We start from the raw sequence: 15,548 nt of genomic DNA on the forward strand, positions 1-15,548 counted from the left end.
CATTATGCCACCATGTCAGGACAAGGGTAGTAGTGAACACCCTGAAAAGCTCAAGATGCTCCCTAAAAAAAAAAAAAGCATTTAAATAGCATTTTCTTAATAATTTAATCTTTGGGACTGGGCTGGTGACATTTAATTATTTTCACTACTATTCCATGATTTGTGATGTCTTTGCGAGGCCAAAAATCATGATTTTCTTTAAATTGATGGTAAAATACTGCTCTGTCTACTATCAGTGGAAGTAATTTATTGGTCAGTCTGGGAAAACACTCAGTGGCTGGGTGAGGGAGATTGATGTTTTGTTTTGTTATGCCACCCTCTCTTTCCAGCAGAGAGAACTTTGTGGACAGACTCTTGCTCTTACACCGAGCCTATGGAATGAAAAATGAATGACATCTCCCTTGATTTCAGTGGGATTCCAGGCAGGCACGGGCATCTGTCTGCACAGTTCTCTTTGTAGGATGGAGGCCTATATTTGCTATTTCTAAGCACACTTCTCAATGTATCATATTACAAGGAGAATCTTTCATTTCAGTCCTCTAGCATTCTCTGTTGTCTGTGAAAATTATTTACACCAGAAATGAAGAATTGCTGAACTGAGATTATATTATTTATGCAGCAGGAGTGAGTCCCCAGCAGCATTTTAAGTTTTCTTCATGAATGGTTGTTCTGTGTCCCTTCTTTATGAGTCGTAGTTAAAGAATATTTAGATAAGTTAATATATTCAAGTCAGCAGGCCTGATGAAATTCAAGGTACTTAAGGAAATATCTGAAGCAATCTTTCAACCGTTAGCAGTTATCTTTGAGAACTCCAGGAGGAGAAGTGAGGTCCCAGAGGTTTGAAGAAGGGCAAAGATAGTATTGGTCTTTAAAAATGGAACAAAGAGGACCCAGGGAGTTGTTATAGACCAGTCAGCCTAACTTGGATACCTGGAAAAATACTGGAACAAATTATTTAATTATCAGTTTGTATGCGTCTAGGGCAGTGGTTCCCAAACTTGTTCTGCCGCTTGTGCAGGGAAAGCTCCTAGTGGGCTGGACCAGTTTGTTTACCTGCCGCGTCTGCAGGTTCAGCCAATCGCGGCTCCCAGCGCCAGGCCAATGGGAGCTGCTGGAAGCGGCGGCCAGTACGTCCCTTGGCCCCGCGCCGCTTCCAGCAGCTGGAATTCTGTGTCCAATTTTGGGTGCCATACTTTTGGAAAGTTGTGAATAAATTGGAGAGAGTCAAGAGGAGAGGTTTTGTTTTTTTTAAAAAACAAGGGGGGTAAAAGGTTTACAAAACCTGACCGGTGAAGAAAGGTTAAGATAACTAGGCATGTTTAGCCTTGAGAAAAGAAGATTGAAGTGGGACCTGATAATAGCTTTCAAATATGCTAAGGGCTATTATAAAGAGAATAGTGATCAGTTGTTCTCTATGTCCACTGAAGGTAGGAGAAGAAGTAATGGGCTTAATCTGCATCAAGGGAGATTAGGTTAGATATTAGGAAACCCTTTTGAACTATAATTAAACTCTGGAAGAGGCTTCCAAGGGAGGTTGTGGAATTCCCATCATTGGAAGGTTTTAAGAACAGGTTAGAAAAACACCCATCAGGGATGTTGCAGGTTTACTTGGTCCTGCCTAAATGCTGGAAGGCTGGATTTGATGGTCTCTCCAGGTCCCTTCTAGCCCTACATTTCTATGATTCAAGTCACACATTACATCTCACATTTGGGCCTCGGTTGGTTGAGAGGTATGCTGCCAAGTATAGTAGTTTCTAGACACTGTTAATAGTCAAAAGGACAATAGATATAGAGACATTTACATCTAGCCATTTTACCATTCAGGTACGAGGCTTCAGAACGACTCAAAAAGACGTAGGTTAGTTGACCTTGAAGCAGCTGAAAGGGATGAACAAAAGATGGAGGATTACATTCTTTCCAGGAACCAGGAAACTGGGAGAGCTGTCACTCCTGCTCAGCCTGCAGCAGTGTTGTCCAGGTATGGAGGAAGTACATGATTTACACTTAGTTCTTTTCTATTTTCTTCTTGCTTTAAGTTAGTTGATTAGTGGAGCAGAAAGTTTTGATGAACTAAATGTAACTTTAATCCATAGAAGTCAAATCTTTGACCCCTGCACAAGCTAGAATAAACTGAATTGTGCAGATGATCTCTGCAGTAACCAAATGGCCTGAACTCACCACCCAGGCTGCAGAGCACTAACAGAACTGTATCACTTTGGCTACAGCCCCTGAACTTCTCCTTGGTAGAGGTTTTGGCCAGTGGATCTGTCTCATCAGACCTATTGACCATGTCTTCAGCTTTTCCCTGACCTGCCTCTAACCTTCCCTCTCAGGTGTCGCAATGAAATCTGCTGCAATGCATGTGGTCATGTGGAGTCTTTGCTCCACCTTTCACCATTCTGCTCCCCTTTTGTAGTGTAACTGTGGCAGTTTGGGCCCTCTGCGCCTGCAGAGAATGTGTGGAGAGGGCTCTCGTTCTGAGAGAGCACCTACCAGTGCTGCTTTACAGTGGGGACACGCAAGTGAAGTCTCCTGTTGGGGAAGCCTGGGCTAGTCTTTGAATAGATGAATCACATGTGGTATAGCAATATAATTAACATCCCGCTCTCGGGGATAGAATGGCATGCTCAAGATCTGCTCACATTACCTCTCATTTGGCTTTAGGAAGAGTTTATGACTTGCCAGTTGACTAGACTGCCTTTTGTGGCTTGTAGTCACAATTAATGTCATTTATGGCATATTAGCAAATGTTTATTGCCTAGAGAGACCTGTAGAACCAGTAATAAGATGCACAAGTTTAATACATAAGTTTTTAAATTTGCTTTTCCCCTATCTTATCTGCTTATGTTGCAACCTTAACTGTGTTTGACCCTTAATATATATATATTTTTAAAGTATGGGTATCTAGTCTCCTGTATAGCATTTTTTATGTAAACATGAATCTGCTAGAATGTATTATGTGCTATGGCAGAAGTGTCAACGCTTGTGTGAGTATGTGTGGCATGGAACATGTTTTTTTTTTTCGTTACCCAATTAGTGAATTACCTGAACGAGAAGAAGGAGAAGGAGAAGAAACTCCAAACTTCAGTCATTGGGGACCATCCCGAATGTACGTTGATATAATTACATTATTTCTTTTTGCTTAGGAAACATTTGAAGCCTTGGGGACTCCAGGAGTTATTACACTCCTTAGTGTAGACTTTTCTTACACATGTGTGACTGTTTTCATGGTGTTTTATTTTAGAGTGCTCTAGAATAGTGTTAAGGTAGTTAGATGCTCTGGGCTTTATTAAATACTGTAAACGCTAACAGATGTTCAGTGGAGAAGGTTTATATATTCTGTGTATACGACTAATTTTAGAAAGCTGCCAGCTTTTGTGTTGCAGTTGAGCTGAAAGTTCTCGTTCACCTCTTCGCTACTGGTTTGAAATGTTACACATCAGAATTCTGCTGTCAGGTACATGGGTTACTCTGCTAATCTTAGTGGCATAACTCTGAATTAACCCAAAATTTGTTCCAATAGTGTTTGAATTTCAAGCTACCTACAAATATTTCTAATTTACATACTAGATAGCAAAGTGAAATAATTCCTTTGATATCTCTCTTTCCAGTCTGTGTATATTATATATATTTCACAAAACAAAGGCCATCTGATAGTTAAGGATCCTTGTCAAAGTTATTTCACTTTGTTTTGAGAGACAAGTTTGAAGAGGGAGTGGGGGAACAGAGATAAAGCAATTTAAAATACAATTGACAGTATTGTGTAATTCTGAACTATTTGCATAATGTTGTTGCATGACAACAGTTTTATTATTAGAACAGTTTATTTTATTTCTGACATTAAAATACGGTGGAAATTGTGAATACTTTAATATTTACCTTGAGAAGGGTAACTGCTGTCCAGATAAATTTATATGCCATTTGATCAGAGGAGTTTTCTCTTACAGAAAGAATTGGTTACTTTAGCTTCATTTTTGTACCTTCTTTAACACATTGGCTGCCTGCAGTACAAAGGTCACGTAAAAAGGTGTGATTCAGGGTTAGGCATAATACAAATCTAAAACTTCAGCACAAGTAGGAGCCTAATATATATGACCTCTGATACATGGCAAACAACTTTAAGATATTTTCAGGAAGCCTTTTTGACCTCTCACTAGTATGTTCAGCAACCTGAATATCAATTGACGTGTTCTGTATTGAAACACTTAATATTAACAAATTAGTATCACCAGGTTGGTTCAAGCTGTTCTCAGTAGGAACCCACCACTCTGGAATTTGCTTTGAGTGATAGAACTCAACTGTGTTTATCTCGGTACCTATTTTTTAGACTTTCTCTGAAGGGAAAGGTTGTAGGAGGGGAAGCCAAGTTGGTTTGGTGGCAGAGTTTTGTTGAGTTATATTTGTTCACTGATGAGATTTCACTGATGAGGTCACCTGGACTAGCAACAGGTGCTTCTTTTAAAGATTATTGCTAGTAAATTGATGAAACCTGAAAAACTCTGTTATAGTTTTTTGGAATATTAAATATTATATATTTAAATCTGTTAATTTATAAAATTATATGGTTCTGCTTGCATTTTACAGTGTTGAAATCTTCAGAGAGCCTCACATGTCTCTTGGAATCAGTATTGTTGGTGGACAAACTATTATAAAGCGCCTAAAGAATGGAGAGGAACTTAAAGGTATCTTTATCAAACAAGTCTTGGAAGACAGCCCAGCTGGAAGAACAAAAGCCCTAAAAACTGGGGATAAAATACTTGAGGTAAATGCAGATAAATTTCCTTTTCATGCTTTAAAAAGAGAGTGTAGCTTCAGAGAGCTGTCTAGAAAAAAAGTGGAATTAAGCATTGAATATATTGTGAATTTGATTTTACTCAGCGTGCATTGTTCTATCTCTTTTAAAAAGGTCTTGACTATCGATTGCTTCTGTTAACATCCTATTGTACTATTTCAGAGAAGTTAAATAGTCACTGATTTTAAAAGTGGTGTTTTATGAAATAAAACAAATAGAAATCCTGCTTTTCTCACCATTTTTCATGAGCCATTCAATTGAAGAATGCAAGTTATTGTGGAATAGTAGCATGATTTGAGTGGTTCATTCTTCATGCAAAGTTTTGTGGCATTTTTAGAGGGTATTCAGTGTACAAGCTAGTTATATATTACTTGTGCAGTCCCTCGTGTTAGCAGTTGCCTCATTCTTTGAGAGGGGAGAGTAATTTTCACAGGTGCCATTATCACTGGACACCATGTTGCAATTTGTTGGATACCATGTTGTGGTTCTTCACTCTCCCTTGAAACTGCTGTGACAATGTGATTCACTAGGTCTGATACGCTGCCTTGTAGCTAAGTGGAGCATTGTGGAGCTTTTTCTCTGTAGGCTTGCTAACCAGGACTGCTGATGGTCCCCTTTTTCCTTGGCCCTCTGGCCAGGTCATTTTTTGCCTCACCCCTTTCTGGGTAAACCACTGTTGTCTCCCGAGAGTCCCAGGACCTCACAATAGATTGACAGTCCATATCCAGGCCCAGAAATCCTCCCGGTCCTCTGTCTGAGGACTTCCCACTAATCTTCCCAGTGAGGCTCTAGAGGAGCCCTGTCCCTCCCTCTGCTCAGGGTTCCAGTCCAGGGACCCTTGTAACAAGCAGTTAAGGTCTGTCTGGTCAGATCTGTTGCTTCTTCACTGGGCTACTTCCCACATTGGCTTGCCATCTCCTCAGGGAACTCATATTCTCAATGCAGTATGGGCCCAGTCCCAGGGTTAAACTCTTAGTTCCAGTCCTCCAAAGCGATAAAGGAAATGCAACTAAATTAACAGGAATAAAGAGCAGAACCAGCTCCTCTTTCCTGTCAGGATCCTGGCCGTCTGTCCTATCGCCCTGAGATTGCAGGCAAACAAAGGTAACTTGACTCTCTGCTGTGCTCCTTTCTGGGAGCTGAGGATGAGAGGTCCGTCCACCTCTCTGCAGGCTGGGTCCCTCTGCAGTGGTGCCTGTGCCCAGTGCTGCCCTTTAACCCCTTCTTGCCTTCTGTGGGGTTTGTGTATCCCATGAGATCCCCCAGAATGAGTACTTCCACTTATGATGGTCCGCTGTCAGAAAACATTGTCCTTTTTGTCTGCTGCCTTCCAGAAGTGATGTGCTTTGAGAGTTGCTTCAAAACATAACTAGCTTATGCTTAGGTAAATTGAGGATTTGGGTGATACCAAGCATTCTCTGATTTTATCTGAAAGTAGAGTCTTTGGTAAAATATAGCATGTGCCTTTAATTGTGAGCACCTGAATACTATACCTCTGCCCTGCTTGTTCCTCAAAGTGTCAAAGAAATATAATTTATGTAGTGTTTTGGTGACTTCCTCTGATGTGCAAAGCTTCACTGTCAATAAATGCATGTAAATCTCTTGTAATTTATGAAAAAGACAGATTGTCTAATAATGAAGATACACTTCATTTATTAGGTGTCTGGAGTAGACTTACAAAATGCCACGCACGAGGAAGCAGTGGAAGCTATCAAGAATGCAGGAAATCCTGTTGTTTTTGTTGTTCAGAGTTTGTCTAGTACCCCAAGAGTAAGTTACCCTTTTTTCCTTTCCTTTCTTTTCTCAAAACTTAATTCCTTTCTAATATGCCTTTTATTTGAAACATGGCCAAACTCCTTTCAGCAAGATTTGGCCATAACACAGTTTCCCTTGCATACTTTGGGGGGAGGGATAGCTCAGTGGTTTGAGCATTGGCCTGCTAAACCCAGGGTTGTGAATTCAATCCTTGAGGGGGCCACTTAGGGATCTGGGGCAAAAATTGGTCCTGCTAGTGAAGGCAGGGGGCTGGACTCGATGACCTTTTAAGGTCCCTTCCAGTTCTAGGAGATTGGTATATCTCCAATTATTACTTTATTACCTTTATTACCTCTGACACAGTTTCCAGTCAGAGACCATATGGTTACTACTTGGGACAGATTCTGGTTTAAGTTACTCCAATGTAAATTCAACTGACTGTGTTGACTCAGCAGTGTTTACCCCACGGTAATTGAATTAGAATCAGCCCCCTTGTGTGTTACCTGGTATTCTAAAAATATTTCCTCTATTAGCCAACTTTTTTTTTTAAACATCATGTAATGAAACTTGATTGTAGAATAGCATCCTCCGTGCAAACTGTGTCCCCAAAGGCTTAAAATATAATTACAGGTATCAGCAATAATTATCCGAGGCAGAGGAAAAACTAGGAAATACAAGCAAAAGAGAAAATGATCTCCCCATCTTCTGAGCAATGAGAAGAGGCAACAATTATTGTCTACCATCCCAGAAGTTCATGTGATTCATGAGCAAATACAAAATATCCAATCAGGCAACTCCATGCCACCAAAAGGCTATGTAACAGAAGACCTAGTGCAGGGATGGGCAAACTTTTTGGCCTGAGGGCCACATCTGGGTGGGGAAATGGTATGCAGGGCCATGAATGTAGGGCTGAGGCAGGGGGTTGGGGTGCGGGAGGGAGTGCAGTGTGCAGGAAGAGGCTCAGGGCAAGGGGTTGGGGTGCAGGAGGGGGCTCAGGGCAGGGGGTTGGGGTGAGGGATGCAGGAGGGGTTTGGGGTACGGGCTCCAGTCTGGCGCTGCGTACCGCTGCTTGGTGGCAGCGGTACGCAGCGGGGCTAAGGCAGGCTCCCTGCCTGCCTTGGCCCTGTGCTGCTCCCAGAAGTGGGCAGCATATCTGGCAGTGGCTCCGCCATGCGCTGCCTTCGCCTGTGGGTACCACCCCCAAAGCTCCCATTGGCTGCGGTTCCCCATTCCGGCCAATGGGAGCTGCAGGAGGCTGTGCCTGTAGGCGAGGGCAGCGCAGAGAGCCCTCTGCCTCTCCCCTCCCCCAGGGGCTGCAGGGACGTGGTGTCGGCCGCTTCTGGGAGTGGCACAGGGCCAGGGCAGGCAGGGAGCCTGCCTTAACCCTGCTGCACCATGGGGCTGGCAATCCCGCGGGCCAGAATGAAAGCACTGAGGGGCCGGATTTGGCCCATGGGCAGTAGTTTGCCCTCCCCTGACCTAGTGAATCTCTCTGACAACTCATTAACCACACCTTACACAATCTGGCACCAAAATGTCCACTCCTTCTCCACTGCCACAGTGAATCTCTATGTTCTGTGTTGACTTGCAACAAAGTGGGAAAGGAGAATGTCCAAGCAGTGGTGGCAGAAAGCATAGGCACCATACAATAGGCATAGCTGTGATAACACAATAACTTCTGTCTATATGTTTGACCCCTTCTGAGAAGCATGTCAGGAAAACTGAGTCTTTTCCTGAGACTCTTGTCCTTACCCTTCTAGGCCACTGAAAATGGCCTCTGAGAAGGCATAAAGATAATCGGGGACCCTTAGTAACTTTGGGTGCCTCTGTTTTTGAGTGCTGAGGCTTATACACCCAGAATCTGACTTTCATCATTGCTGAGCACTGGCCGCTCCCATTGACCAGTGGGAATTGTGGAAGCTCAACACCCCACCCACCACCCCGGAATATCAGGTTCTTGGTGTCAAAGGTGAAGCACCCAAACTTAGAATTTATTACAGAGGTTGAAGAGGAAGTAAATGATCTCAGGTCACATACGAAGTCAGCAGCAGAGCTGGGAATGGAACTCAGAACTCCTTACTTCCTTTTGCATGGCCTAACCGCGCTGCCTCACCAGTAGTGAAGAAGATGGAAGCACATTGCCACTTCAAATAGCTGGATGTGTACCATATGTAGTAGTTAAACTTACTGTGTATAGGGAATACCACAAATATGGTATAGGTACACACCATGGTGCTTAGACATCTATTTGTTTCAGTGGTGCCAACTGCACATTACATTGGTATCTCTACTACCAATAGCTGTGGTCTCAGGGGTGTTTGTTTTGAATTTAAGATAGTATGGTTTATACATAAGGGAGTTCCTTCCCTGTCAGGTGTTCAAAACACTCTCTGATATTTGTGCTGCTCTGCTTTTAGTAGTAATTTCTACTGTCTGCTTTGGGGTGGTACACCATGTTTCATACCAATCATTCTGTAAAGATATTCAATAGCATTCATATTTTTAACCGTTGCCATGGTGAAATACTATTCTCATGTTGTTTTGAATAATGTACCATTGTGCACCTTATTGAGGGACCAAGTGTTCCAAATTACATTAGTCAACAAACATTTTACAATATATAGTATAACATGGTACTCTCTCTTGCTTGAGGCATTCCATTTAAAGGGCATTAATCAACTCTGAGTAATACAAGACCAGCCCCTTATATTAAGGGTCCTTACAATATACTGAAGAATATATAATGAGAAGAGCGAGAGAGAGATTCAAATTTCAACCTAAATGGTTAAAGTTTGGCAAAGTTTTATAAGCAACCGAAAACAGGGTCTTCTAAGGGGAAGTGTTGGGCAGCCTTAAGAATGGGGGTGGGAGGAGCCAAGCTGGTAGCCTCCTCCCACATTTTTAAGGTTGGCCAATACTTGTCCTTAGAAGACCCTGTTTTCGGTTGCTTATAACTTTTGCTAAACTTAACTCCTCAGGCTGAATTGTTCCATGCCAGGTGTCTGTGCCAGGCTGATTTTTTTTTTCCATGGTGGTGGTGGATTTTAGCCAAAATGGCTCAGCCATACTGAGAATGAGGTTAGGAAAAAGGAGCTGGAGGCAAGGGGTGAAGTTCTGAGATTAAATGAGGAGTCTAGAGAGAGAGAGAGGTTGGGACTGGGCGCTAGTGAAGACTGGACGCCTGGAGGCCTGGGAATGGGGAAAGAGAGAGACAGTCAGTGAGGAACAAGTTGTGTATGGAGGACTGGGACTGGCTGTGCAAGGAGATTGGTAGGACTGGGCACATTAGGGGAGGGAAGAGACAGGGACAGGGAGTCTGTAAAGGGATACTAGGAACTGGCGGGGCAAGGAGACTGAGGCTGGGATGAGACGATTGAGGAATGGAGACTGGACCTGGCAAGGGTGAGGAGAAAGGGACTGGAACAAGAAGTCACAGGTGGAGAAGACAGGATTGGAACAAGGACGGGTTGGACAGGGCAGAAAGAGGCAAACTTGGGGGTAATGGGCAGAAAACGCTGAGCACACTCCCCTCTAGATCCTGGAATGAAACCAGAGTCGTGAGTCTCACCATTCCTCTGCTATCAGCAAATACCTGTGGAAACTCCCTGGCAGAGTGTCTCATCCCACACTAGAGCTGGTCTACATGCAGGTTGACAACTTATTACTGTTGTTAGTTACTCCATTAGCTGAAGTGGTAGAGATCAGTGTGGTGAATCTAATGGTTCAAACCTGCTGATGACCCATGCGGTCGTCAATATGATGCCACGTGATGGGATTTGTGTTTTAAATTTGATTTAAAAAAAAAACCCTAAGAAACTACACACACACAAATTATGTTAAGGGAAGATTATTAATATTGCAAAGTCAAGTTCTCAAAAGTTAGAAAGTGCATCTTAATTTGGCCCCCTTGTGCAGATGCATCATGATACAGTCTTCAGTTAAATGATCACATACTAGTTTTTCCACAGGACTCCTGCTTCATTTAGTGCACTGGATGGATGATGTTCACTTAATGAGAAGCTGTTCCATATTTTTTTTTCTCCTCATTGTTCAGTGTGTGGCCTTGCCTAACATACTGCCACTGTTCAAACCCTGCTCCTAAGACAGCACTCTGAATTTCCTCTTTGGCTTTTCTGTGATGCTCCTCACAATAGATCTGAGTGCATCGCAAACATTAATTGATCGTCAAAAAAAACCCCTGTGAGATGAGGAGGTGGTGTTACCCCCATTTCATAGAGTGGGATAGACAGACGAAGGTACTAATTTTGAGTGCCCATTTGAGACCTTGGACCTGATTTTTCAGAGTATTTAGCATTAGATAGCACTTCATATATTCAAAGCACAACTCCTGTTGTTCACTTGCAGCTGTGAATGCTCAGCACTTCTGCAAATCAGGCACCCAGAAAATGAGGAATTCACAGTTAGTGACCACTTGTGAAAAGTTTGGTTTCAAGTAACTTGCTTAGTAGGCACTCTTTAGCAAAGAGAGGGATAGAATCCAATTCTTCAAGGCAGCATTCAGCTGTGTTAACCATGTGACCTTTCTTTGTCTTCCTGTAGTCTCTTGCCTCATTCACTACACACTTTCCAACTTTTGCAACACTTGAAGCAAGTGTTCTACAGACAACAGTCTACTTCACTACTCTACACAATGCTTATTTTCCCCAAGGCAGCTCCATACTGTGCACTGAATGAGGCAGGTGTTCAGTGGAAAAGATAGTATGTGGTCATGTAATTAAAGACTGTATCATAATGCATAAGCACAAAGCCTGAATCCAGGTTGTACAGTCAACCCTAATTCTGGCTTTTCCGATTTTATGAGTGCTTGACTGTGCATCTATATCTGTCTGTCTGTCAGTCATATGCACATGTCTATTTCTTATGTTTTGCAGGTGGTCTCTGTGGTACAGTCTAAGATAAATAAAGCCAAGAAAGATCAGGACATAGAAAGAGAAAACAAAAATGAAAAGGTATTTATTCCATTTGTGTATCATATCCAAGCTTTACTGGATCAGATGATATAACAATGTAGTTTATAAATGAATACCAGGCTTTTTATCTTAAATAAAAGGGGTAAAATGCTACAAAAATGGTATGTATGTTAACTACATTGATAATATTTAATGTAAATAAAGTTTAGCACTTTTATAGCTCTCTTATCTGTAGATTTCAAAGTGCTTTACGAAGATGAGTAAACATCAGTATCCCCATTTTACAGCTTCTGTCATGGCAACTGCCATCCACTAGCTATAAAGTGGAATAATAGTAAAAGTAACTGTGTAGTTTCTTGAAAAAAGGTTAATGATGTGGTCTTTGCACATATTTGGCATTGTTGGGAGTAATGTTTTTATGTTGAGACAGTGGATGCTGGTATATATTTGTTAAGATTGCTTTCAGAGCCTTAATTCTGAATTTCCTGGCTTTCAAATGTTTGGATTTTTTTTCCTGGTTAAAAACTACCGGCCCAAATTTTCATAGTTGGTTGCCCTAGTTAGCACAATTCTTGTTGTGTCCACACACAGAAATGCCCCAGGTGATCTATAGTTGGGTTACAAATGGTCTAATAATCACTTAGGATTAAGTACTTTTCTGCAAACTTAATAATTGGTTAATTAACCAATTGATTAATTTTAGTGACTGTGGTAGCAGACACACTAAAACAGTTAATCTGGTTTCCAATCTCTGTCCTGCAAAATCTCCCCAAATGCATTGCTTCTGGAAGCCAAACTGGGGATTGTGGCATACATACCCGGAAGGCTTTGCAACTGAAACAGTGTAGGGATAGCACTATTGTGGGTGTTGGCCAAATTTAAATCAATCCAGCATGGCTAGCTTGGGTACATTGACCCGTGTGTTCTTGAACTGGTTCAATCCTCGAATGTTGAAAGGAAACTCAAAGGCCTTGTTGCTTTAGAAAATGTTTTGCAGGCTACTTAGAGTTATTCAGAATCTGGGAATTTTCTGGTTATTCCAGGAAAGCAAGGAGGCTAAGGTTTTGTGGCAGTGAGCAGTTCTTGAAATAAAGCAGTTATTGCACTCCTTTCTTGGTTTTATCTGTCTTTGTAATCTAAAAAGCACATCCACTTGCTGCCTTTAATCTCTAGGACTCCAGTGTGTTGAGTGTTAAAACTGTAGAAGGTCAATGAGTGAGCCTAACCTTTTTCAAAGCTGTTAAAAGTAACCCTTCTATGGGTGCTTCTTGTAACGTGATGAGTAGAATATAGAACAGCTTCAATGAATAAGTGAGGAGTTTCTTTTTCGCTTTGAACGTTAATTCACAAAGCAGACATAATGTGCTTCAGCAGGGGCAGCTCTCAGTAGTAAAAAAAAAATAAAATAAATAAAAATGTGGCTGAGTGGATTATTAGCCTGCATTCCTATGGGAAATCACTGATACTTCTAGTCTAGTCTTCAAAGTGTCACGAAATAACTAAGTTTGAAGGCAAAATATCCAACTCGAAAAAACTGCTGTTCTTATATGGGCCATTATTTGTAATTAGTTGGGACTTCCTCTGTTACTCACTGGTATTTGTTCTACTCTATAGTGGCTTACATGTGTTAAATAATAATGTTTAAAATAGCCTCTATGAGAACTGCTTACAATGCTTGGGTTTCTTATGTGAAAATGAAATATAAAAGTTGTGCTGCGTACACCACAAATATAAAAGTTGTGCTGTGTACACACCTTGGAAAAGGTGGGTCAGTTCAAATATGTGATGTAGTTAGATGCTCTGGAAGCCTAAATTGATGAGTCCAATAGACGGTTATGTGAATTTCCACCTTGCCCTCCTCTTTCAGGGCAGATTCTAATAGCCTGTCTGTAGATCTGATCCAACGGCCATTGAAGTCAATGAGAGTATCAGTGCTTGTGTATGCACTGAGTATCAGCCTGCCAGCCCCACCCCTTCTGCCTGAAACTCCACCCTCCGAGTCCCTCCACGCTGGCTGGCCCACCCCAGGTCAGCCGAGCCACCCCAGATGCACCACACCGGCTGTCCCAACCCCAGCTGGCCGCCCTAACCCTTGGGCCAGCCCGAGCTGCCCCAGCTGGCCTGACCCCTGGGCCGGCCTGAGCCCCTGGCCCAGGCCCAGGCTCAGGACCTGGCCACTGGCTGATCACCGAGCTCCAGGCTGGGAGTCAAAGTGTGGGTGGGGCCACATCCGGGCCTTCCCTGGCCTATGATATCCGCTGCCACTGCTTCAGTGGGTTTTGGGTCAAGCCTTGCAGACAGAGCAGGTGTAGAATTGTGCACTGTGCTGTCTTTCATATCCTGCTGGTGTGTAGTTTTCTTAATAAAGTCCAGATTATTGTGTGTTTTCTGGAAGTGGTTGCACAAACTGCATTCAGTTTAGTCACTTTATAAAGGTTCAGACAATTATTTTTCTCCTACGAAGGAAATGGCAGCAACTCAACACTTTTGAAGGGGTTTGAAGTTTGTATTCTAGTCTGTTACATCAAGTAACAAAAGGCTCAGTGGGAGGTGCCTGGTAGCCAAGCCAAGGGAGAGGCAGAGGCCAAAGGAGCACTTAGTTGGGGAGAGTGGGAAAGCCAGAGCAAAGAGAGCAGATGGGAGGACCTTGAGAGGCAATAAGGGAATGAGAGAGACAAGAGGGATCTTGGAAGGGAGCTAGAGCAAAGGGAGCCATTCTGGGGCAAGTTTCTGGGAGATCTTGTGGGCAGAGGGATACTGGGGGAGAGACTGGGAACCTGGGCGCAACAAACAGAAGGGGAAAGAAAGAAGTCTTGTGTGACTTGGGTGAGGGACGAATGGGCCTTTCTGGAGGTGAAGGAGGAGAGAAATAGGGATTTGGCAGAGAAAAGAAGAGGTGTATATACGGCACAAGTGAAACACATCAGGGAGAGATATGTGAAAGAGACAAAAAGGCGACCAACACTGGAGGTGTTTAGCAAGTGTCTGGTGGCCGAAGAGATCTGGGGGCAAGAGAGTATAGGGCAGAGCTGAATTGAAAACCGGGACAGAAACTTTTAAACTGGAAGAAGAGAGGAAGGAAGCCAGTGAATGTGACAGAGATTAAGAGTGATGATCTCGTAGCCTGAAGCATGAGAATGATCTAGCTGAGGTATTCTCAGTTCCCTGAAGTTTAGAGGCTATATAAAGGACAGAATAGTGGTGGTTAACTGAGTGATTAAGACATGAAATAAGGATTTCAGTAGTGGCAGTTTCAAAACGAAGTCTAATTTGGCCAGTGTTCTGGAGGTGAATGTACAGATAAAGGAGACGTGAAATGAAAGAAAATTTCAGGGTCAAGGCTGACACCACTGCTTCTGACCTCAGGAGCAAAATTAAGGAGAGTTATTGCAGGCACAGAAAATAAAGAATTTTTTACTCTGGGGGAGGACTTAGCTCTTAGAAGCTTAGAGTAGCAGGATGTTATGCGAAAGTGAGGAACTGATTATCAGGAGGAAGTGAGAGTTAGACAGGGCATAAATGTACATGTCATTTGTGTAAAAATTATACCCAGGGGTGAAGCAATGAGATGATCTAGGGTGAAGTGATGGAGAAGAGCACTAAAATAAGAGCCTCTGGGAATAATTTCTTGAGAACAAGTAGGAAGTGAAGAGAGGGATGTGAGATTCTGTCTGGCTACTGATGGCCAGCTGGTCCATCCCATTCCTGGAGGCAGAAAGTTTCAGTTTTACAAAATTCTTTGAAAACCAGGCAGAAAGCTGTCATGGAGAGGTGAATTCAGAGAAGGCCCCTTTTTCATTATTATGTGGGAAATGAGATTTCCACGTATGGCAGTGGATGATGAGCATCAGCTTGAAGACCCGGGCAGAAAGTCTGACTTCACAGAGGTGATCCTTGTACCAGTGTGAGCAGATAATGTACAAGAGAGGGTGAGAGAGATTGGGTTAAGAACTGATTAAGCATACAATACACAAGTCCTGCTGAGGAGTTGTCAGCAAATGAGGCATAGAGGAGGGTGGCACACAGGAAGGTTTTGGTTCTAAGAATAGTTTTAACAGAACTTCATTTAT

The 15,548-nt window shown here is 42.6% G+C and overlaps 1 protein-coding gene across 7 annotated transcripts in view; it reads left to right on the forward strand.

The window, feature by feature from the left end:
* PATJ (PATJ crumbs cell polarity complex component) overlaps window positions 1-15,548 on the forward strand; it is a 216,834-nt gene that overhangs the window by 79,823 nt on the left and 121,463 nt on the right. For all 7 annotated transcript variants that reach the window (XM_045028182.1, XM_045028179.1, XM_045028180.1 and 4 more), the window contains 5 exons: window positions 1,825-1,978; window positions 3,038-3,109; window positions 4,585-4,762; window positions 6,452-6,562; window positions 11,440-11,517. In XM_045028182.1, coding sequence (XP_044884117.1) covers window positions 1,825-1,978; window positions 3,038-3,109; window positions 4,585-4,762; window positions 6,452-6,562; window positions 11,440-11,517 — 593 coding nt within the window. The remainder of the gene's footprint in view (window positions 1-1,824; window positions 1,979-3,037; window positions 3,110-4,584; window positions 4,763-6,451; window positions 6,563-11,439; window positions 11,518-15,548) is intronic.

Source organism: Mauremys mutica, chromosome 8 (genome assembly GCF_020497125.1).
Source record: "Mauremys mutica isolate MM-2020 ecotype Southern chromosome 8, ASM2049712v1, whole genome shotgun sequence".
Lineage (NCBI taxonomy): Eukaryota > Metazoa > Chordata > Testudines > Geoemydidae > Mauremys > Mauremys mutica.